Source organism: Oncorhynchus mykiss, chromosome 27 (assembly GCF_013265735.2).
Source record: "Oncorhynchus mykiss isolate Arlee chromosome 27, USDA_OmykA_1.1, whole genome shotgun sequence".
In the NCBI taxonomy this organism is placed as follows: Eukaryota; Metazoa; Chordata; class Actinopteri; order Salmoniformes; family Salmonidae; genus Oncorhynchus; species Oncorhynchus mykiss.
In genome coordinates this window covers 23949282-23971265 of record NC_048591.1, presented here as the reverse complement: position 1 = coordinate 23971265, position 21984 = coordinate 23949282, and the positions used below count along the sequence as shown (strand labels likewise).

Below are 21984 nucleotides of genomic sequence, written 5' to 3'. Positions count from 1 at the left end.
TGGTTGCTATATTATTCCATAAGTGTTATTTCATAGTTTTGATGTCTTCACTATTATTCTACAATGTAGAAAATAGTAAAAGTAAAGAGAAACCCTTGAATGAGTAGGTGTGTCCAAACATCTGACTGGTACTGTACATCAGGAATAGCGAAATGTTTAAGAAAATATTTGTTGTAGGTATAGTAATGATTGTGTTGTGGAGAGCAGAGTAGGGGCGGCAAGTATACCATGTGACGTGGTGTATACATACATTACTGTGCAAAATCTATGCAAAATGGCTGCAAAACATCCTATTGCATAACAAAAATCCCCTTATGTCAGATGATAGATTAGTTAGGGAACCACAGATGATCAAACCCATTCTCTACCTTGATCTCCATCGTAGGAATGATGACATCATATAGGTTCTTTATCGGCATGATGGGCAGGTCAAAGGGGAGGGCTTATACAGAGGAACACAAGGGACGGTAACTTCATACACCAGTAAAAGCCCAAAAGTCATTTGGAAAGTGTGTTTTATTTGATTTAACCCTTATTTTACCAGATAAGTTGACTGAGAACACATCATTTACAGCAACGACCTGGGGAATAGTTAAATGGGAAAGGAGTGGGGATGAATGAGCCAATTGGAAGCAGGGGATGATTAGGTGGCCATGAGGGTATGAGAACCAGATTGGGAATTTAGCCAGGACACCAGGGTTAACACCCCTACTCTTACATTCCATGGGATCTTTTAGTGACCACAGAGAGTCAGGAAAACCAGCACACTACACAGGCTAATGTCCCCAATCACTGCCCTGGGATCCTCTCGTAGGCATTGATCGTCTCAGCTGCCTTCTGACACACCGCCAGCAGGATCCTCTGGATGGAGATCTAGAATCACAACACAAGCTGATCACAGAATCCGGATTCCTTTCCAGATTAAATGGGTTTTTTAAAACTGGGCCCAGGAAACCACTCAATTTTGTAAAGCCAAATTCTGTTCCATTGTGTTATAATAACATTCTACAGCAATTGCAACACAATTATGAGACAAGGACAGCATTTTACCAGTGTCCTGGATAAAATGGCCACCAGGGACGACTGGTGACTGGCACTGTGACATTTGCTGAGGTAGTCCAGTGTGGCTTTGATAACATTGGAGCTGAAAGAGGGTGGGATTGGGGCTGGGTCCAGTTCCCTAGAGAGAACATGGAACATATCATCACAGACAATGAAAGGTTGTGAATGCAAGTAAGTGTGGTTGTGGAGTGGTAAGGAGTGAAGTGTAATGAACATTATCCTATGCACCTCCTCAGGTCCCCTCTGCCCTCCTCAGTAGCAGCCCCATCATACAGGGTCATCAACAGCTCCACCACAATGTCCGCCAGGTTACTGTGAATCAGGCAGTAGATTTGCTGTGGAAAGTCCAACAGTGATACAGAAAGTTAGGTCTGTCCGAGAGACAGACATTAAGACTGCTTTTACAGCTTCTACTGCAGGTTCACTTGGCTGCTGCTGCTGCTGGTTGTAGTTAGCGCACCCTGAAAGGGTTGGCAGACATGGCACCAGGGTTGGGCCAATTCCATTTCAATTCAGCCAATTCAGGGGATGAAGTGAAAAGTACTGGATCCCAATCCTAGTTTATACAGTGCATTCGGAAAGTATTCAGACCCCATACTTTTTCCACATTTGGTTACGTTATGGCCTTATTCTAAAACGTATTAGTGTTTTCATCTCATCAATCTACACACAATACCCTGTAATGACAAAGCAACATTTTTGCAAATGTATAAAAAAATCTAAAACTGAAATGTGACATTTACATAAGCATTCATAACCTTTACTCAGTACTTTGTTGAAGCACCTTTGGCAGTAATTACAGCCTCGAGTCTTCTTGGGTATGACGCTAAAATCTTGGCACATCTGTATTTGGGCGACAGGTAGCCTAGTGGTTCGAGCGTTGGTGACCGAAAGGTTGCAAGATTGAATCCCCACCCTTCTTTTTCAAGAACTCTGCAATCTGCCCTGGCATGCTGTCAATTAACTTCTGGGCCACATACTGACTGATGGCAGCCCATTGTTGCATAATCAATGCTTGGAATTTGTCAGAATTTGTGCGTTTTTTGTTAGTCCACCCGCCTTTTGAGGATTGACCACAAATTCTCAGTGGGATTAAGGTCTGGGGAGTTTCCTGGCCATGGACCCAAAATATCGATGTTTTGTTCCCCGAGCCACTTAGTTATCACTTTTGCCTTATGGCAAGGTGCTCCATCCTGCTGGAAAAGGCATTGTTCATCACCAAACTGTTCCTGGATGGTTGGGAGAAGTTGCTCTCGGAGAATGTGTTGGTACAATTCTTTATTCATGGCTGTGTTATTAGGCAAAATTGTGAGTGAGCCCACTCCCTTGGCTGAGAAGCAACTCCACACATGAATGGTCTCCGGATCCTTTACTGTTGGCATGACACAGGACTGATGGCAACGCTCACCTTGTCTTCTCCAGACAAGATTTTGTCCAGATGCCCAAAACAATTGGAAAGGGGATTCATCAGAGAAAATTACCTTACCCCCGTCCTCACCTGTCCAATCCCTGTACCCTTTGCAGAATATCAGTCTGTCCCTGATGTTTTTCCTGGAGAGAAGTGGCTTCTTTGCTGCCCTTCTTGACACCAGGCCATCCTCCAAAAGTCTTCGCCTCACTGTGCGTGCAGATGCACTCACACCTACCTGCTGCCATTCCTGAGCAAGCCCTGTACTGCTGGTGCCCCGATCCCGCAGCTGAATCAACTTTAGGAGACGGTCCTGGCACTTGCTGGACTTTCTTGGGCACCCTGAAGCCTTTTTCACAACAATTGAACCACTCTCCTTGAAGCTCTTGATGATCCAATAAATGGTAGATTTAGGTGCAATCTTACTGCCAGCAATATCCTTGCCTGTGAAGACCTTTTTGTGCAAAGCAATGATGACGGCATGTGTTTCCTTGCAGGTAACCATGGTTGACAGAGGATGAACAATGATTCCAAGCACCACCCTTTTTGAAGCTTTCAATCTGTTATTTGAACTCAATCAGCATGACAGAGTGATCTCCATCCTTGTCCTCGTCAACACTCACAGCCTTGTCCTCGTCAACACTCACACCTGTGTTAACAAGAGAATCATTGACAGGATGTCAGCTGGTACTTTTGTGGCAGGGCTGAAATGCAGTGGAAATGTTTTTGGGGGATTCAGTTCATTTGCATGGCAAAGAGGGACTTTGCAATTAATTGCAATTCATCTGATCACTCTTCATAACATTCTGGAGTATATGCAAATTGCCATCGTACAAACTGAGGCAGCAGACTTTGTGAAACTTTATATTTGCGTCATTCTCAAAACTTTTGGCCACAACTGTACAGCTGCAGCGATCGGTTAGCTGCTCAGATAGCTGATGTTTAAAGTTAGTGAGTGAAATAAGTCTCCAGCTTCAGCGATTTTTGCAATTCGTTCCAGTCATTGGCAGCAGAGAACTGGAAGGAAAGGCCGGCCAAAGGAAGTGTTGGCTTTGGGGATGACCAGCACCTGCTGGAGTGCATGCTACGGGTGGGTGTTGTTATTGTGACCAGTGAGCTGAGATAAGGCGGAGCTTTACCTAGCATAGACTTATAGATGACCTGGAGCCAGTGGGTCTGGCAACGAATATGTAGCGAGGGCCAGCTGACTAGAGCATACAGGTTGCAGTGGTGGGTGGTATAAGGGGCTTTGGTGACAAAACGGATGGCACTGTGATAGACTGCATCCAGTTTGCTGAGTAGAGTATTGGAAGCTATTTTGTAAATGACATCGCCGAAGTCGAGGATCGGTAGGATAGTCAGTTTTACAAGGGTATGTTTGGCGGTGTGAGGGAAGGAGGCTTTGTTGCGAAATAGGAAGCCGATTCTAGATTTAATTTTGGATTGGAGATATGAGTCTGGAAGGATAGTTTACAGTCTAGCCAGACACCTAGGTATTTGTAGTTGTCCACATATTTTCCATCTCAGAACCGTGATGCTAGTCGGGCGAGCGGGTGCGGGCAGCGAATGTTTGAAAAGCATGCATTTGTTTTTACTATCGTTTAAGAGCAGTTGGAGGCCACGGAAGGAGAGTTGGGATGGTGCCAGGTTTCCTCCAGACGTGACAGTTGGCATTCAGCCAGAGTTCAATCTTGGTTTCATCAGACCAAAGAATCTTGTTTCTCATGGTCTGAGAGTCCTTTAGGTGTCTTTTAGCAAACTCCAAGGGGCTGTCATGTGCCTTGTACTGAGTAGTGGCTTCCGTCACTCCAATTCTGTCAGATCAGTAAATTCACTAAAAGTAATTTTATGGACATACAACTTATGGGCTAAAATATAATGTAAACTAAGTATGTGCAATTACCTGTAGAAGAGAGTGGGGTGATTGAGCAGAGTGTAGGGGAAGGACTCCAGGGTATAGCCAGGCTAGCCCAGCCCCTCTGCCACCAGGTAATCCAGGTGAGAACTAACAAACCCCTCCACACTTCTGTAGCCCAGAACTCTGGACTCACTGCCCAGGATCTACATGGGGTGAGGGACAAACCAGGTTAACATTCAGTCTGTCAATATCATAGCATACTGATAGTAGTCAGACAGCGATACTGTATGTAGTGACGGTGGAAAGGTCTGAGTTATCCACCTACACTATAAAGTGCTTTCAGTTTAAGAAACATTACAATACATAATTTCTGAGACTGTAAATACGTGTAGCCAAATGATTTGCCCGTAGCTCTTTGATGAGCGGCTCCTCTATGTTGTTCTCCTTGATGGACTGGAAGAGGGCGAAGAGGGACTGTTTCTCACAGACGGGGCAGCAGCACAGCACCACCGACACATTCTTCAGCAGCGTGGCCTTGCGGTTAAATGTCTCGTCATTCAGGTATTCAGGAGAGCTGCTCTTCTGTGACACACACCAGGGAGAGCAGAGGGATAGTGAGATGGACTGGCCATAAAAATGTCTGTCAGAGTAACATGTGAAAGACAGGTTTACCTGGAGCCTTATCCCTTCTTAGGCTTTCAGGTAGATGTTCTCAAAGGCTGTCTGCTGGCATTTCAGAGGAAGCATCTTTCTCTTCTCCAAGCTGTCCGGTGTCATCGCCAAGAACAGCCTATAGATGGAAGAGAGCATGCATGGTAGACATGTTAAACATGTAAATATTAACTTTTTAACTTCATAGACATTAGCCTCTGTGATGGCATTAAGGCTGGTGAGAGTGTTCCATTGGTGAAATGGCTGAAGACACCATCACTCCCTTCACTTTAACCTTGGAGTCAAAGGGCATCTCGTTGAAACTGAACTGCAGGTACATGCTCTCAATCTCATTCAGGACATCTTTCGCTTTCACTTGAGTTTGGTCTTGAGTCACAGCACTTTAAGCAGAGGGAAACATTGGAGGCAGCATGAAATCTATGGAGTGGCGCAGTCGGCTAAGACACTGCAGTACCTGGTTCGAATCCTGGCTGCATCACATCCAGCCGTGATTGGGAGTCCCATAGGGCGGCGCAAAATTGGCCCTACGCCGTCCGGGTTTGGCCGGGGTAGGCCATCATTGTAAATAAGAATTTGTTCTTAACTGACTTGCCAAGTTAAATACTGACTTGCCAAATTTTTTTGGGACACTAACCAGGTTTTCATCAAAACTTTTTATGCGAGTAAAGTACATGACAGAAAGTGTAAAGACTGGCCTGATGGAAATAGCAAATTTGTCAGTAAAAACTTTCCAAATTTTGACAAAACTAAAAAATATTCTAAACAAGGTGGGATGTTTTTGTGTCAGTAAAATTAATTATGCGAGAAATGGCAGTGGAAACACCTTTATGCGTCAGTATTGATATAATAACCATCATATCGTAGTAAACTTGGAGTCATGTGAGTAAATGTTGTGTGGTCTTCCCACTACAACTCGGGAAAGCATGCATTATTAGGCCACAGACTAAATAAATGAATGGTCAAAGTACACTGATGAGTTTATTTCTCCTTTCCAATAAATATCAAGGGTCATATTCTGGTGACATGATGATCGACGCTTGGCTGCCGTTTGACAAATAAAAAGAATCTTGCTCTTATCCATAATAATGTCATCATGTAAGTAGCCTAGCAACACTGTATCTGCGAGTAGTTCGCTGGGCACATTCGCTATATGGCACAACATTTGTTGTGCCAAAACCATCAGTAGAGTTGAAAATTGAACTTGTATTTTTTTTATTCAGTATGTGGGAATTTAACCGCAAAAGTTATTTTTATGTGCACTTCGTCATCACCCACAGCCTTTTATCCGCAACAAGTCAATTTGATGGAAACATCTCTGGTGGGAAAATGCAAATATTTTGTATTTATGCAGATTTGAGAATATTCACATTAAAATATGTCACCAAATTAATGGAAACCTAGCTACTGATAACAATATGGTTAAATTGATCTGTTTTAGGATCCCATTTCCCTCACCTCTCAAGTTCCTTTGCTCCGAAGAGAAACATAATGCCAGCTCGGGTGTCTTTGAGGGTCAAAGGCACAAGGATTCTGCGGATTAGGTTGTGAGGAAAATCCCTGGGCAAAGAGGAATAAGACACAAACTTGTATTAGGGATGTGTTAAAACAATTACAGACATAAAACATTGTATCAAGGCAAAATAATCCCAATTAGACAACACTAGCAGAGCGGTTAAGCGTGAATAAAAATGAGATATGAGCCCAGTGATAAACTGCCCACTGCAGATGATGGGGTGTGATCTTGATCTCTCCTCTGCCTCTTCACTCTGTTCGTTCATCAGCAGCCAGCTCATGATGTTCTCCTTGATGCTGGGGGGCCCGACCCCCTCCACGGCCCTGCATGGTCCCACCCAGTGCCCAAGCTTAGGAACAGGACACTTGAGAAGGGCCTGGGCCAAACACAGATCAGCAACACTGCACACAGACAGACGTTGAAATGGTCATTCAGAGTTAAAAGCACAATGCACTGTAGTTTGCAAAGAGTAAATTAGTCAATCAAATGTTGAGGAAGTGACTTTATATGACATGACAGCAGAGGAACCAGCTCCTGGCCAGGCACGATGGAGGGGTACTTAGAGGTCAACACTAATGTCATCTGTAGCTTATATAGGAGCATTGTATTGTTGAGTAGGGGAACACAGAGGATATGGAGATATGAAGAGTTTGACTGCACTAAATATAAGTATATTTGGCAAGTTAATGAGCACTGAACCTTGGTGTGATAGTCTTTTCTCACCATGGTATGATGGTGTGGCTGCAGGTGGTCTCGGAGAACCTCCCAGCCCAGCTCGATGTGTCTGCACTTGCTGGGCGTGCCCTGGGGACTTCCTCTCTGGGTGGCTCTGAGGTGGGCCTGAGTCACATCCAGAATCTGAAGGTTACAATCTTCGCTATAGAGCTAAGAAACAGTCAAACACCCAAAACATGAAGATGAGACCAACAATACCAAAACCATCTTAAAGACAGGTGAACTATGTCAGCACAGCTCAGGTTTTAGCCTGGAAATGGTAAATGAAGTCAAGATGTGAAAATTAAGGATCTTAGATTTATCATCTGATGTCTCCAGTTAGCTCAATAAGCTTCTCCTTCACAGCAATGTGGCGCAACCCTGTGGCATATTTCTCCCGGCTCCCAATCTGGCTGATCTCAGTCACCAGGGCATCATAGAGGTTATAGAGTAGACTCTGCCATTTGGCCCAGTCCTCAGCATAGGCTCCTGGAACAGTGAGGGGTGGCATGGGCAAAAAAATGTCAGATGGGCTGTATCAATCATGATCTAAAATGGCATACTACTTCATCAAGGGTTTCAGTGATGAAAACACTTCACACCTGTCTGTTGTTCTACACCGTTTTTATTGTTTAACATCTAAACGGATTCGTAAGACAATGGTGTTTTTTCAGTCTTCAGTCTATTCACAACATTCCAGCCATACCTGTGTCTTGTGTCTTTGACCCTTGAGATGATGTACACAGAGCTGCAGGTTGAATAACTCTACTATCTCCTCTTTGAGAGTGCTGCTGGGCCTCATCTGTCTCAATACATAGAACACAGAGGGCAGGAGCTCCTCACCCAGCCAACACACCCTCATACAGGGTTCATGGCAGCAGACCAAGTGCTCCACCACCGGCATGTGTCTCTCCTGCCTGGAGAGAGAACAGATCACACACAGTGTAATGGATTAAGTCTCTTGATGGTAGGTCTCACTGTTGACCAGAGGAGGCTGGTGGGAGGAGCTATAGGATGATGGGCTCATTGTAATGGCTGGAATGGAAGGCTATGAAACATATGGAAACCACATGTTTGACTCGGTTCCATATATTCCATTCCAGCCATTACAATGATCCCGTCCTCGAATAGCTCCTCCCACCAGCCTCTACTGCTGTCGACTCAATTGCTAAGAGTTCAGTTCAGTAGGTTTACACGTTAGACCACTTACACTTAGTCTCTGAGGCGCGTAACTACTGAAAAATGACTGTGGCAACTCCCTTGCATGATACAGGTCACGTTTTGCAGTAATGGAGTTGACTAGGGTGTGTGTTATTGTCATCATACCTTATCAGTGACCGCAACCATGTGATTGCCTTTCCCTTACTCAATAACATTCCAAGCCCCTGGCTCACACAACCTTAATTGACCCCACCATATACATTCCTCCTAGAGATAACCATTAACTTCTGGTGTAGCAAGTATTTCAAATTACAACCCAACACCTGAAAGCAGACTGTGGCCCTCCTCCTTTCCATAGGATACCTGATGTCTAACAATAACATGTTCTGCATTCCCCTCTCTCCCTCAGTACCATGAACAAGGATATTTCATAGTTCAAGTTCAGAATTAAGAACCCATCTGGGTAATAAACTGTGTAGGAAGACATACTACCTGAGGACTGCATCCCAGGTGAGCTGCTTGGAGCCTTTAGATGCTCTGGTTCCAGAATGTGATGTAGCTCCTCCACTGTGTCAGGAGACCGGAGGAGTTGTCTGAAATAAGCCTATAAGCCTCTTTCTGTATACAAGAACATCATGTTTTGTGCACAGATTCAAAAGCCACCACCAGTAATAACAATCATCAAAACAAACGTCAATGACAAAACGGATATCAGCTTCTATATGTAACGTCGTGGAAGAAAACTTGAAATGAGCTAAAAACTGAAAGTGGACATTCCCCATTGAAACACAATTTCCCATAATGCACATCTTCCAAATATGATGGAAATTCCGGGTTACGTGTACTCGAGTTCCCCGCCTTTTCACGAATCGTAGGATGTTGCACCCTGGATGTTTTGACCAAATGTAACGTTACTTGCTTTATTCGTGATTAATGTATTTTTACTTGATTTTACAGATAATGTAACTTGTAATTGTTGCAATAATTCGACATTGCAGCCATGTTGCTTCCGTCTGACATAGCGCGGCTCGTTTTAGGTAAGTCTGAACTGGGTCCTGTTTGTATTGCTTGCTAACCTAAAGCTACCTAGCTATGTGGAAGTGGCAGTAAGCTAGCTAACGTTAGAATACTATCTGCAATATCCTGCTGGTGATATTGCGTCCAGGGCTGCACTGTAGCAAGCCAACTCGCTGTCCTCTTACTGTGGAAAGCTAAGCCTTCAATTCTGCTACTCTTGTACACTGTTTTTTTTTTTTTACAGGATACATGCAACAAGAGGGACTGTGTTCTACGAGCCAGGCATTCATTCGTGAAAGCCCCAATTTGAAGGAGTACGCAGAACACAGCTCAGATGATGCAACTATTCCTGCTTGTGTGTTTGTAAGTTTCTTTCATACTGTATATAGCTGTGCTAAACTCTTCACTGTAATGACTATATAGTTAGTGAGTTCGTTAGTGGATTAACGTTACTCAGCTAGGTAGCTAATTCATGTGTACTCCCATTGCAGTCCCTCTTTGGGAAAAACCTGACAACTATTTTGAATGAGTATGTTGCTGTCAAAGCTAAAGGTAAGCATAACCTCTGACCACTACCACTTTCAGTAAATGAGTACAGGACTTTCACGTTTGTATTTTATTCTTGGTTGTCACACTTCCCTGCTATTTCTCCTTAGAGACGATTGAAGAGACTCAGATACCTGTCATGATGACATCATTGTGGAAAAAGCTTGATTTCACACTCAATCAAATCAAGTAAGGACCTATTTTTATCTATAAAATGGCAAAGAAAAACTTGCCAACAGATTTCTGTTTGATGGTGTCACTTTCTGACATTTTCAATTCTACTTATTTCTTTCATTAGGTCTATGCAAAACTCCCCAGCTATTATCCAGAATCAAAGACGTAAGTGCTTTATTAAATATTCTTGCACATTAAATGGTTATGGTTTTAGTACTACCTCTGAACTTGGATTTCATTGCCTCTTTGTAATGTTGCCGCTTTGTAATGTTGTGGCTCAAGCTGTCAGGCAGAGTGTTGAACTCCATGGCAGTATGACAGGGGTCCCTAATTACATTCAGCCATGGGCAGTTTTTTTCCCCTTGGGCGAGGGGCCTACCTGGAATATAGTAATAAATCATTTAGAGTGGCTGTGGTTCTGAATTTTCTGGATTCAGACTTGCTGTTGCAAGAGACTTCTGTGCATGCAGGATCTACTAGCCTATCTCCTTTCAGTTGCTGCTCAGTCGCTTGTGACGCTGCCACTTGTTCACAAATCAGCAGTCAATAGTAATTTAATGTCATTTTTTCATCGTCATTGCAAACATTGTCTAAACAGTAGGCAGACTGCTGGCTATATGGCAGCATAACTATAAAGATTACATCACACAAAACGCAAATTGTTTTGAACACTGCAAATTGACTGCAAGAATCCCAAGCAGAGTATTTGATAAGAACATAATCATTTTAAACCTTCATTACATTGGTATACGATCACATATTCCTCTCTGTTTATGCGTAGGAATACTAATTTCCAGGTGATTTTACAATATTTTATGTCAAAGCGATTTGACATAAAAATAAATTCACCCACGGGCTGTCTATTGGGAAAACCTGCTGTATGATGTGATTCATAAACCTATTTCCTCTGCAGTCCGCACACGTAATGGGATCGTGAACTTGAGGGGGCGACAGAGAGCCTTGTCATCAACGCAGTCCCCCAGCTCTGGGTTTCTGTCATCGTCGGCCCAGGGCATCGCCACCCCAGTCTGCTACAGCTCCCAGCAGACCAGACCCTCCCCCATCTGCGGCACACAGCCCCAGATCCAAGATGGAGGACGTCTGCTCATTAATGTGAACCGTAAGTAAACTCATCCATGAGCAGCAGTGTTCTGGGGAAGGTTGTTACAGTAGGTGTCTATCACATCTCATTTTTACTGTCAATTGCTGTCATCATTATGAACGTTAATACCAACTTATAGGAAAGAATGTCAAAGCTTCATTGAATAATTGACACTTGCTTTTTATCACAGGGGAGTCACCTTTGCAAATAACGGTTCCAGACAACCGGTTAACCACAGGACCATTATCCCCAGGGCGTCGGAAATGGTAAGATAGTCATTCTCATCTACAATTTTAAAATGTTTAAAGATGCACGTGCATCGGACGGTGAACCCCAAACTGACCCAAATGTAGCATGCATCGGTCAGAAAATCAATTCAATCGGCGCTTCACTAATATGTTTTGCTCATATTACGTTATTTTTTCTACCTCTCATCTTTGGTGATAACTGATGCGTCCTCTGCTTCAGTATCGAACTGCATGTGCCTTCAGAAAGTAAGTAGTCGTACCACTTGACTTATTCCACATTTTGTAGTTACAAATGGAATTCAAAATGGAAATTGATTTTTTTTCTCACCCATCTATACCATAATGACCAAGTGGAGAGAAAAAAATGGGATTTTTTTTTTAACATTTTGTGAAAATTAAATACAGAAATATATAATTTACCTAAGTATTCACACCCTTGAGTCTAACCCCATCTGGATTTGGGGATTTTCTCCCATTCTTCCTTGTAGATTTTCTCAAGCTCTGTTAAATTAGATGGGGAGCGGTGGTGAACAGCAATCTTCAAGTCTTTCCACAGGTTTTCAATGCAATTCATGTCTGGTCTTTGGCTGGGCCACTCAAGGACTTAAACATTCTTGTTCTGTAGCCATTCCAGTGATGCTTTGGCTGTATGCATGATGTCATTGTCCTGTTGGAATGTAAATCTTTGCCCCATCTGTCGTTTGCACTTTGAAGCTGGTTCTCATCAAGGATTTTCATGTATTTGGCTCCATTCATTGTTCCCTCTATCCTTACCAGTCTCCCAGTCCCTGTTGCTGAAAAGCATCCCCATAGCATACGGGTAGAGATGGTGTTAGACGGGTGATGAGCTGTGCCTGGTTTTCTCCAGACATATCGCTTTGCGTTCAGGCCAAAGAGTTTAAGTTTTGTCTCATCAGACCACATAATCTTTTGCCTTATGCTCTGAGTCTTTCATGTGCCTTTTTGCAAACTCCGGACGTGCTGTCATGTGCCTTTTTCTCAGGAGTGGCTTTGGTCTAGCCACTCCCATAAAGCACAGATTGGTGAAGTGCTGTAGAGAGTGTTTCTGGCAGGTTCTCCCTTCTCAGCCAAAGAACCGTCCAGAGTTGGGTTCTTGTTCACCTCCCTGACCAAGGTCTTTCTTGCCCGCTTGCTTAATTGGTCGGACGGCCAGCTCTAAACATTCTGGGTAGTTCCATTTCCCAATGATGTGCTCTTGGAGACTTGCAACTCTCTAGAAATGGTTTCATACCCTTCCCATCAAAATAATATCTCAGATCTACAGACAGTTCCTTGGACTTCATAGTATAGTTGCTGCTCTGACATGCACTGTCAACTGTGGGACCTTATATATACAGGTTGTGTTTTTATAAATCATGTCCAAATAATTGAATTGGCCACAAGTTGACTTGGATGCACCTCTAAGCTCAATTTGGAGTGTCATAGCAAAGGGGTATGAATACCTATATTTCTGTATATCATTTTCAATAAATTTGCAAAGATTTCTAAAAACATGTTTTCACTTTGTCATTATGGGGTATTATGTGTAGATGGGTGAGAGAGACAATCTATTTAATCCATTCTGAATTCAGGTTGTAAAATGTGGAATAAGTCAAGGTTGTGAATACTTTCTGAAGGTACTGTAACTGTTGACAGTAAATTATCTACAATTAATATTGCATGCCGAACAACACCAGGCAATATCAGTAGCCCAGTCGAACTGTGCGCCGACCAACGCAAGGTAGGCGGCCTGTTCTTGAACTTCCATATCTGTGTGGCACCTTCAGCATTAAAATACTACAATGGCTTGCGTGATATTAGGCTTTATTAGTTGTGGCAACCTATGTCATTTGCTAGGTTATTGTTATCTATGCGCTGTTGAAAATGCTGTTTTAGTAAGCTACTGGTACGCAACTCTTATCTGGCTGTATCTGCTGAATGGGGCTTACGATAGATTTTATTTTGAGATGGGAGTGAAATCTAAAGTTGTGCTATATAGTCGTTGGCTGTGTCATAGCTAATTTTGATATGTTCAAACCGAATCGCACCGACTCGTTTCAAACTAAAACGTATCGTTCTTGTAACATATTGGAGCCCATGTATCTAGATGCGTATCGAATTGTCTTGAAATGGAAAGATGCATATCCCTAGTAGATTGAGTTATGATAAAAGAGTAATCTTCCCAGTGACTCCCCCAGGAGGAGAGGTGGGGGTTCCAGTGGATCCGGTGGGACTGGAAGAGCCAACATGGCGGCCAGTAGCCTGACAGCAGAGCCCCAGAGTGAAGAGGCAGTCACAGAGAATTTCCCTGTGAGTACAAAACAAAGTTAATACTCTGCATTTGAAACACTGCTAAACCCAGTTGACTGATGTGAATTTATCATTAAATTGTGTTTTTGCAGCGAATGTTGATACAAAATGCAAGAGAGAGGATTCTAAATGACAAGTCCTTACAAGAGAAGCTTGCTGAAAACATCAACAAAATTCTAGCAAGGTAATAATAAAAGTAGATATTCTTGAGTAACATTTGAACAGTACCGACTTCATTACGTATTACATTTGGCTGTTGGGTAGAGTAGATATTATTTCTTACCTGTGCACGTGTTTCTTACTCTCTACTTGTAGTGATGTCAGTCCTCAGGCTTTAAAGGCATCATGCAGCACCATGGAGCCTGACCAGTCAATAGATGAAATTCTGGGCCTGCAGGTAATGTCATGTTCTGACAGACTTGCTATAACCCCATTTCTCCATTCGAACTCGCAGAACATTGTCCGTCTTTAGTGCATAGAGTGTGGATTTGTGCTTTCTACTGATGTTTTACTCTGTGCAGGGGGAGATTCATATGTCTAATGATGTTATACAAGACATCTTGGAGCAGACAGAGTCCGACCCAGCCTTCCAGGCTCTCTTTGACCTCTTTGATTACGGTAAACATTTTACTCTTTGCTGATGATTTAATCTAGATCATGTGCAGGATTTTGTTGCTCCTGACAATGCATGAAGTGGGTCTGGTGATTGTTTGACTAAGCTTTTATAAAATGTAATTATTCCACTAAATCTCTTGATTCTTTGCATTAAGGCAAAAGCAAAACCAGTGAGGATACTGAACAAGGAGCTGGGAACGTGAGCAATACCATCACAGAGAATGGTGAGACTGAGACTAGATGTATTGACGGCTCTCCTGAGACTGGAGACCCAGGTATGGACAAAATCCTCATGACCTTTTAAATAATGCCTGTTGAAACATCAATATTGTTTAGTATATGATTCCATCAGCAATCTCTTTCTGACAATGGGATTTCTCTTTAATTTCTTAGGCACTGGGCCTGAAAACTCGACATGTGAACAAGAAAATAGAGTAACAAAGTCCAGTCAAGAGCCCAAGAGTAAGAAAACAAGGAAATCTGCACCTCCTGTTTCAAGCACTTCAAAGGCAACTCCTGGACCCAGTAGCAGAGGGTTGAGAAGGGGAGCTATCTCAACAACTCCTGGACCCAGTAGCAGAGGGTTGAGAAGGGGAACTAGCTCAACAAATCCTGGACTCAGTAGCAGAGGGTTGAGAAGGGGAGCTAGCTCAACAACTCCTGAACCCAGTAGCAAAGGGGTGAGAAGGGGAGATATTGCAACTCGACCCTCAGCACGTATTGATCAACTTACCGCCGCTGTTTCTTCTGCCGCAAAGGACTCTGATAGAGTTGACTCAGGCTCCATCTTTTATCCGGATGTATCAGGCGTGGATATAGACAAATCTCTCAATACCCCCCTTGACAGTATAGCTCCGCCAGATGTCTTTGAGCCAGTCAGACAGGAGAGTGGAACAATTCGTCCGGCGTCAGCATGCAACACACCTTCATCTGAAACCAGGACGGTCTCTGCTGTGAAAAACATATTAGGCAATGAGAACACAGTGGGGGCTGATGGCAGACAAGTGATGGATAACCAAGCTTCACTTCTTAACTCTTCACCTTCCCTGTTCAATTCCATGCCAATGCTGGATCAGTCAAACAAGGCTCCCATACAGGCCTCTAACCTGCCTCATAGGAATATTAACCCTCCCAGCAGTGTAGGAATTTCACAACCTCTACCACAGACCATACACTCTATGGCTGTCCCCTCAACAGTTACAACAACTCCTGCTGCCCCAACCTTCATCCCAAACCCCAACCCTACAGGCAAGGAAGTAGACCCCAGTAAGATTGTGGCCCTGAAGATCATAATCAGCGATGAGCAGGAGGAGCCCTCCAGTGACTCTGCCCTGAACCAGGCTGTGTCCAGCATCACTGGGGACAGGATCCCCACCATCTTCCTCTCCTCTCCCACCAAGTCACCTGCTAAGGCCCCGGCCCTCAGTGGAGCCCCAATGGCTCAGGAGGAGACTGTGCAGGCGGTGAGCAGCTTACAGAGGACAGAAGTCCTCCTGCCAGCAGAGACCAATCCTCTTAGTGAGAAAGCAGGGGATGTGACAGCATTAGCAGGGACGTCATCTTCGTTGACACAGCCTGGCTACTACATTCAGCTGCCCTTTGATTCAGCCACATCCACCAACAGCTACATCTTAGTGACAGACACAACAGCTACAGACCCCCAGTCCAACAAGGTGATATTACCCAGTGGCGCCCCTCAGGTACAGACTGTACCCCCTACCTCATATACTCTGGCTACTCCACCCTGCTATTCTCCTGGTAAGACTGCATATAAATACTTAAAGATGCACTATTCAAAAATCACTCACCATTTCCTGGTTGCTAAAATTCTAATAGTTCACCTAATTTTAGTTTGTGAAATATATTTTCCTTAACCAAAAATATTGTGTATTCAGCTTTTTGAAGCTGGTGTACAAAACCGAAAATAAAAGATGCTAAAATGAAACTTTGTCTCTTTTGAACGTCAGCCATTTGACCTTCGGTTGATCCGCATGGCAGAGTGGACTCTTTTTCCGGCTTACAGACTGGTCGTCAGTTGCCGAGTCATCTAAGAACGGGAAGCATAGAAATAGTGCACTTAAAACAGATATACTGCTTGTTAGACTTGCTTTCAATAAGTGACAGATATATAACACACATTTTTATGTGAATTTGGTTGGGTTGCCTAAAAAGTTACACATTGTATGTCAAATTGGGTGACGAATGCGAAGAGTCACATTTTGTTTTACGACGCATACCTTTTCTGGCCATTTACCATTCTAAAAATTAGGAATAAGCTAAGGCTTTGATTTCTGGTCAAACAGATAGAAAAGGAGTCTTAGAAAACAAACTAGAATAGGTATTATAAGGTATTAGAAATACATCAAAACAAGACTTATATCAACACTTTTGTATGTCGTTTTGGAGAAATTGTTCTGCCTTCTGTAAGTTTAAGAAACATTGCCATGTGCCTTGAAGTTCCGTTACCAAAAACTAGCATCTTTAATATATTTTCTCATTTCTCTAATGAAAGTTCAGAAGTAACAGGAAAAGGCAGACCTATGAATTAGTTATGGTGCTTTTACTGTTAACACTAAGTGATTAAAATGTGAATTTCTGAAAAATCGTCAATGGAATTTCTGTTATTCAATTGGCTACAATGGGAAATCATAGTAGTCGCAAACCACACTTTGGTTCACAAGATTGAACAGCACAGTTCAGTAGAGAATAGTATATAGTTCAGTACAATTAGGAAAAGTAGAACACAGTACATAGTAAGGCACACTAGAGTTGAGTACACTAATATACTGTGCTGAGCAGTACTTTGATGTCCAAACTTGTGAAACATAGACGTTTATGATTGGTCCAAATTTGGTCCGGTCCTGACCAACCAAATTTGGTCTTGTTTGGGGGCAGAGCTCATTAAAATGATATCCAGTTTGTAGAATAATACCCAAGTATGCAATGTGTACCTATTTAGGATACACCACCAGGAATAGAATGATATTCATATCCATAATTATTGTGTAGTACAGATCAGGAATCCATTATGAAATTCCGTTACCTCAATTCCGTTACCGTGTGTAAATCCACTTCACTTACTGCAGTTCAATAACCAAAAGAGAGTCAATAACTGACACCTCATTCTTTCTGCAGACATCATTGAATTCTTCATTCAGAGAATATATTTAAACATTTTGGGGAAAAGTAGATTTAAAAAAACAAAGGGGTGTTTTACCGAAATTCTGTTACCAAACTTTGCATCTGCACAGTTCTTGCAGTACAATTAATTTATTAACATTTTCTATGTAAATTGTTAAAAGTAGACTAGACTGTGCATGAAGTTGTATGGTTTGTTAAACTTTGAAATCAATGTTTTTTTTTGTTTGGCATACATTTACAGTTGAATGACCCCAATAGTCATCACTCACTTAATTTGCCATGCTGTTTTGCTGGTGGGAAATGTCTAACCAGTTATATCCTCATCATATCTTCACCAGTTCAGCCCATGCTGCAAAGCATGGTGGTTCCTGTATCTGTTGTTGGGCAGAACAATGCAACACAGTTCTCAGTAGTTCCTAATCAGGTAAGCATTCCTTCTCTTTTTTTTATCTTTTTTTTTATTACTGTTTTACATATTTGCATTTAATCCTTTTCTTGAACCAATAGGCTAATTTAGCTACAACAACATGTGCATCTAGTGATCATTTGTTTGTTTCAGTTGATAGCCATGCCTAGCCCTGCTTCAGCAAAGCAGCCAGCAGCAGTGAATACCGACCCTAAACTGGCTCCCAAGGACACCACAGTCTCAGGTAAGGAATGGTGTTCAGTCCTCCATGTCATTGTCTGTTTACTGTTATCCTGTAATTTATTCACAAATGTTGTTGCTTGCTTGTGCATTTCAGGAAAAACGGGAGCTTCTGGATCGAATATAGCTACAAAGCAGGTCCACCCGCAATCCTCTGAAAGCACAGGGCAGCAGAAGGTAGCAGTTGGCTTGAGTCCCAGCCATAGGAGGATGCTTTGCTTTGATGGGTCTGCTGGTGAAACTTCCACCTCCAAAGCTACAGTTACTGCTGTATCGCCTGTCCAACAGGTGGAGAAAGAGATACCTAAATCTGCCTCTGCTATCTTGGGGAGCAGCAGGCCAAAAAGGAGAATAGAGACTGTAAGATGTACAGACAGCACTCAGACATCATGGACCGGAACAGAGACAGAGAAATCCTCCACTGTCCAAAAGCAGAAAGAAGGTGTGAAAAAGACCCCTTCAAAGAGGGACGCAGATCAGAATGCAAGAGGTCAAAGTGCAAGTACCAGTAGATCTCAGAGTGCTGGTAGCAGTAGGACTGATGCCTCACAGTCAGAGTCCAGGAAGAGATCTCAATCAGCAGACAAGAAGGATGATGGTGGAGCAGGACCTAAGGATGCCCAGAGCCCCAGGTCCTCTTCCTCTGATCACAGACTGAGATCAGGGAGCAGGAAAGAGAAAGACACATATAGACAAGAGCCTACTGAGAAATCTCCTGCCAAGGAGCCGGAGGGACAGACAGAGAAAAGGACATCTTCTCAGGATCCCCCTCATGTCACTGCCAATAAGGAGAATGAGCTGGAGGGGGGAAGGCGAGAGCAGCAGCCCACACCAGCACCAAGAGCATTCAGCCCGGCCCCACAAACCCCTGTCCCCCAGGCTTGCTCCAGCAAATTCCCCTCCAAGACCAGCCCACTGACCAAGCAGGCAGCTGAAATGCTCCACAACATCCAGGGTCTAAACCCTCCCTCCTCCCCTCCTAAGAAGCCTGGCATGGGCTGTCTGGAGCTGCCTCTTCCTCGGACCCCTGGCCGTCTCCAGGAGTCTCTATACTGCCCCAGGACCCCTGCACGTCAGAAGCTAGACAGAAATGGAGAGGGCACCCCCAGGCACCTGGTCCCTCCCACCACCCCGGACCTTCCCTCCTGCAGCCCAGCCAGCGAAGCAGGGAGTGAAAACAGCATCAACATGGCGGCTCACACACTGATGATCCTATCCCGAGCCGCCATTGCCAGGACAGGCACCCCACTGAAAGACAGTTTGCGCCAGGAGGGGGCTGGATTAGTGACCCCTGTAGCCTTCAAGAGCAAGAAGCGCAAGCAGCCTGAGCCCCTGGCCAGCCCGCCAGCAAAGAATGATATCTCAGGTTCATCTAGCAGTAAGAAGAAAGCAAAGGTGAATTTTCTATTAAATCTGTGTATCTTAATCTCTTGAGGTTCATAATTGAATGTGATTGCATCAACCCAGTCGTAATATTTGGCATAATCTCCTGCATTAAATGTGAACTCAGTTTCCTTCTTTGCTTGTATAATGAGAAAGCACATTAAAACCACTGTATCTCTTTATGATGTGTACCCCTCAGAAACAGCAGAAACTAATGGATTCCTTCCCCGATGACTTGGATGTGGATAAGTTCCTGTCTTCACTGCATTATGATGAGTGATGGGTTGAGTTATAGCAGTTGGACAATGAGATGAGAATCTCCCAAACACTACCTACCTACTCTCCAGGAATTGAACAAGCCATAATTTACTGTCACAGTGCCTATGGTTAAATCATAGGTGTTAGGCACCTGTGGTCTAGTGGAGCATGTCCTCAGCTATTATTTTTTATTCTATGGTATGCCTGCTTGTAGGGTTTGTCCTACATCCTTTGGCGTAACAACTAATTATACATGTGATGTATATACTGTATAGACATTATTGCAGAAATGCTAGATTGAGAGCACTTTGGTTCCATTCAAGGACTGTAATGTTAAGAATGGTTTCCCAATCTTGTATTAATCATTTCAAGAATTCAAACCTTTTTCAATATTTCACTGTGTCTAGACTTTAAATGATCCACCCAACACACTATGGCTGTGGTTCGACAGGCAGCACAATTCTGATCTTTATTTCACTAATTGGTATTTTGACCAGATCAGCTGTGAAAAAGATTGGTCAAAAAGACCAATTAGTGGGAAAAAATATCAGAATTGGGCTGCGTGGTGTGTGTGTGTAAAATACATTTGTGCAGATGTTTTCTTTACTAGTGATTTTAAATTAAATCTTGTTTTAGAAAAATCTAGTTTCATTTAATATTGTTTCTGTGCAGGTAAAAACTGACCGGTTTTCAGTCCAAAGCAAAATATCACTATCAGAACACAGTCTGATAACCTAATCTGTGAAATTCACTATAACCAAGTTAATATTGCGCCATTTATTCACTTGAGTTAATTACTACTATATAATAGGCCTATATCATCACTGTGATAGACCGCTGTGCCAGTAGAGATTATTCTAAGGTACTGCATCTCAGTGCTAGTGGCATCACTACAGACCCTGGTTTGATTCCAGGCTGTATCACAACCGTCCCTGATTGGGGACAATCGAGCATGGTAAAGGACAACTCCACCAAAACAATATTTTGGCATTTGTTTCATTAGTTCATTGTTGATTTCGTCCCAAAATGTTTTGCATGTCAGCAATCAAGTTTAAGACGTATAACTTTCAAAATACAGAAGTCTTGCCCGTATGATGCATTTTGCATCATATGATGCTGTGTCTTGGTAAGCAATTTTGGCCTTGTGTTTTAGGTTATTGTCCTACTGAAAGGTGTGTCTGTCTGTTGGAAAGATTTTCCTCTAGGATTCTGCCTGTGCTTAGCTATGTTCCGTTTCTTTTTATCGTAAAAACTTGAGTCCTTACAGATAAGCATACCAATAACATGCTTGAAATTTGAAGTGGTACTCAGTGATGATGGATTTGCCCCAAATACCGCTTTGTGTTAAGTTATTTGCCACATTTCTTTGCAGTTATACTGTGTAGTGCCTTATTGAAAACAGGATGCATGTTTTGGAATATTTTAATTCTGTACAGGCTTCCTTTTCACTCTGTCATTTAGGTTAGCATTGTGGAGTAACTAAAATGTTGATCCATCCTCAGTTTTCTCCTATCACAGCCATTCAACTCTGTAACTGTTTCAAAGTCACCATTGGCCTCATGGTGAAATCCCTGAGCGGTTTCCTTCCTCTCCGGCATCTGAGTTAGGAAGGACGCCTGTATCTTTGTAGTGACTTGGTGTATTGATACACCATCCAACGTGTAATTAATAACTTTACCATGCTAAAAGGTATATTCAATGTCTGCTTTTTTTTTTTACACATCTACCAATATGTGCCCTCTTTGGAAAACACATCTGGTCTTTGTGGTTGACTCTGTTTTTGAAATTCACTGCTTGACTGAGGGACCTTGCAGATAATTGTATGTGTGGGGTACAAAAATCATTTTAAACACTATTGCACACTGAGTCCATGCAACTTATGTGACTTGTTAGTTAAGCACATTTTTACTCCTGGACTTATTTAGGCTTGCCATAACGAAGGGGTTGAATGCTTATTGACTTAAGTCATTTCATTTTTAATTAATTTGAAACATTTTCTAAAAATGTAATTCCACTGACATTATGGTATTATGGTATTGTGTGTAGGCCAGTGACAAAATCTCAATTATAAATTCAGGTTGTAACACAGCAAAAATTTGAAAAAAGTCTAGAGGTGTGAATAATTTCTGAAGGCACTATGTATGGATAAAGTGACT

The 21984-nt window shown here is 42.8% G+C and overlaps 1 protein-coding gene and 1 long non-coding RNA gene across 6 annotated transcripts; one reads left to right on the top strand and one right to left on the bottom strand.

Annotated features, from left to right (window-relative positions):
* Positions 1–498: 498 nt before the first annotated feature.
* LOC110507828 lies at positions 499–9089 on the bottom strand. 4 transcript variants are annotated; one of them, XR_002471193.2, is made up of 11 exons: positions 8881–9089; positions 7934–8144; positions 7237–7716; positions 6721–6914; positions 6456–6557; positions 5001–5118; positions 4715–4910; positions 4374–4531; positions 1291–1397; positions 1051–1180; positions 499–873 (listed from the first exon to the last, which is right to left on the bottom strand). It is a non-coding gene; the product is annotated as an uncharacterized LOC110507828 (long non-coding RNA). The 4 variants fall into 4 exon arrangements; XR_002471194.2 differs by having other exon boundaries at positions 4814–4910; XR_005040076.1 differs by having other exon boundaries at positions 6456–6914.
* Positions 9090–9200: 111 nt separating this feature from the next.
* Positions 9201–20473, top strand: LOC110507825 (protein NPAT). Of its 2 annotated transcripts, XM_021588117.2 has the most exons (18): positions 9201–9293; positions 9387–9425; positions 9650–9768; positions 9897–9957; positions 10062–10140; positions 10250–10290; positions 11039–11245; positions 11418–11493; positions 13662–13785; positions 13878–13969; positions 14101–14182; positions 14307–14403; positions 14556–14675; positions 14794–16158; positions 17880–17965; positions 18101–18191; positions 18285–19582; positions 19770–20473. In XM_021588117.2, the coding sequence occupies exons 2-18, from the start codon at positions 9389–9391 to the stop codon at positions 19848–19850; spliced, it is 4056 nt and encodes a 1351-aa protein (XP_021443792.2). In that variant the 5' UTR covers positions 9201–9293; positions 9387–9388; the 3' UTR covers positions 19851–20473. The 2 variants fall into 2 exon arrangements, with proteins under 2 accessions (XP_021443792.2, XP_021443793.2); XM_021588118.2 differs by having other exon boundaries at positions 9249–9425; positions 13674–13785.
* Positions 20474–21984: the final 1511 nt, after the last annotated feature.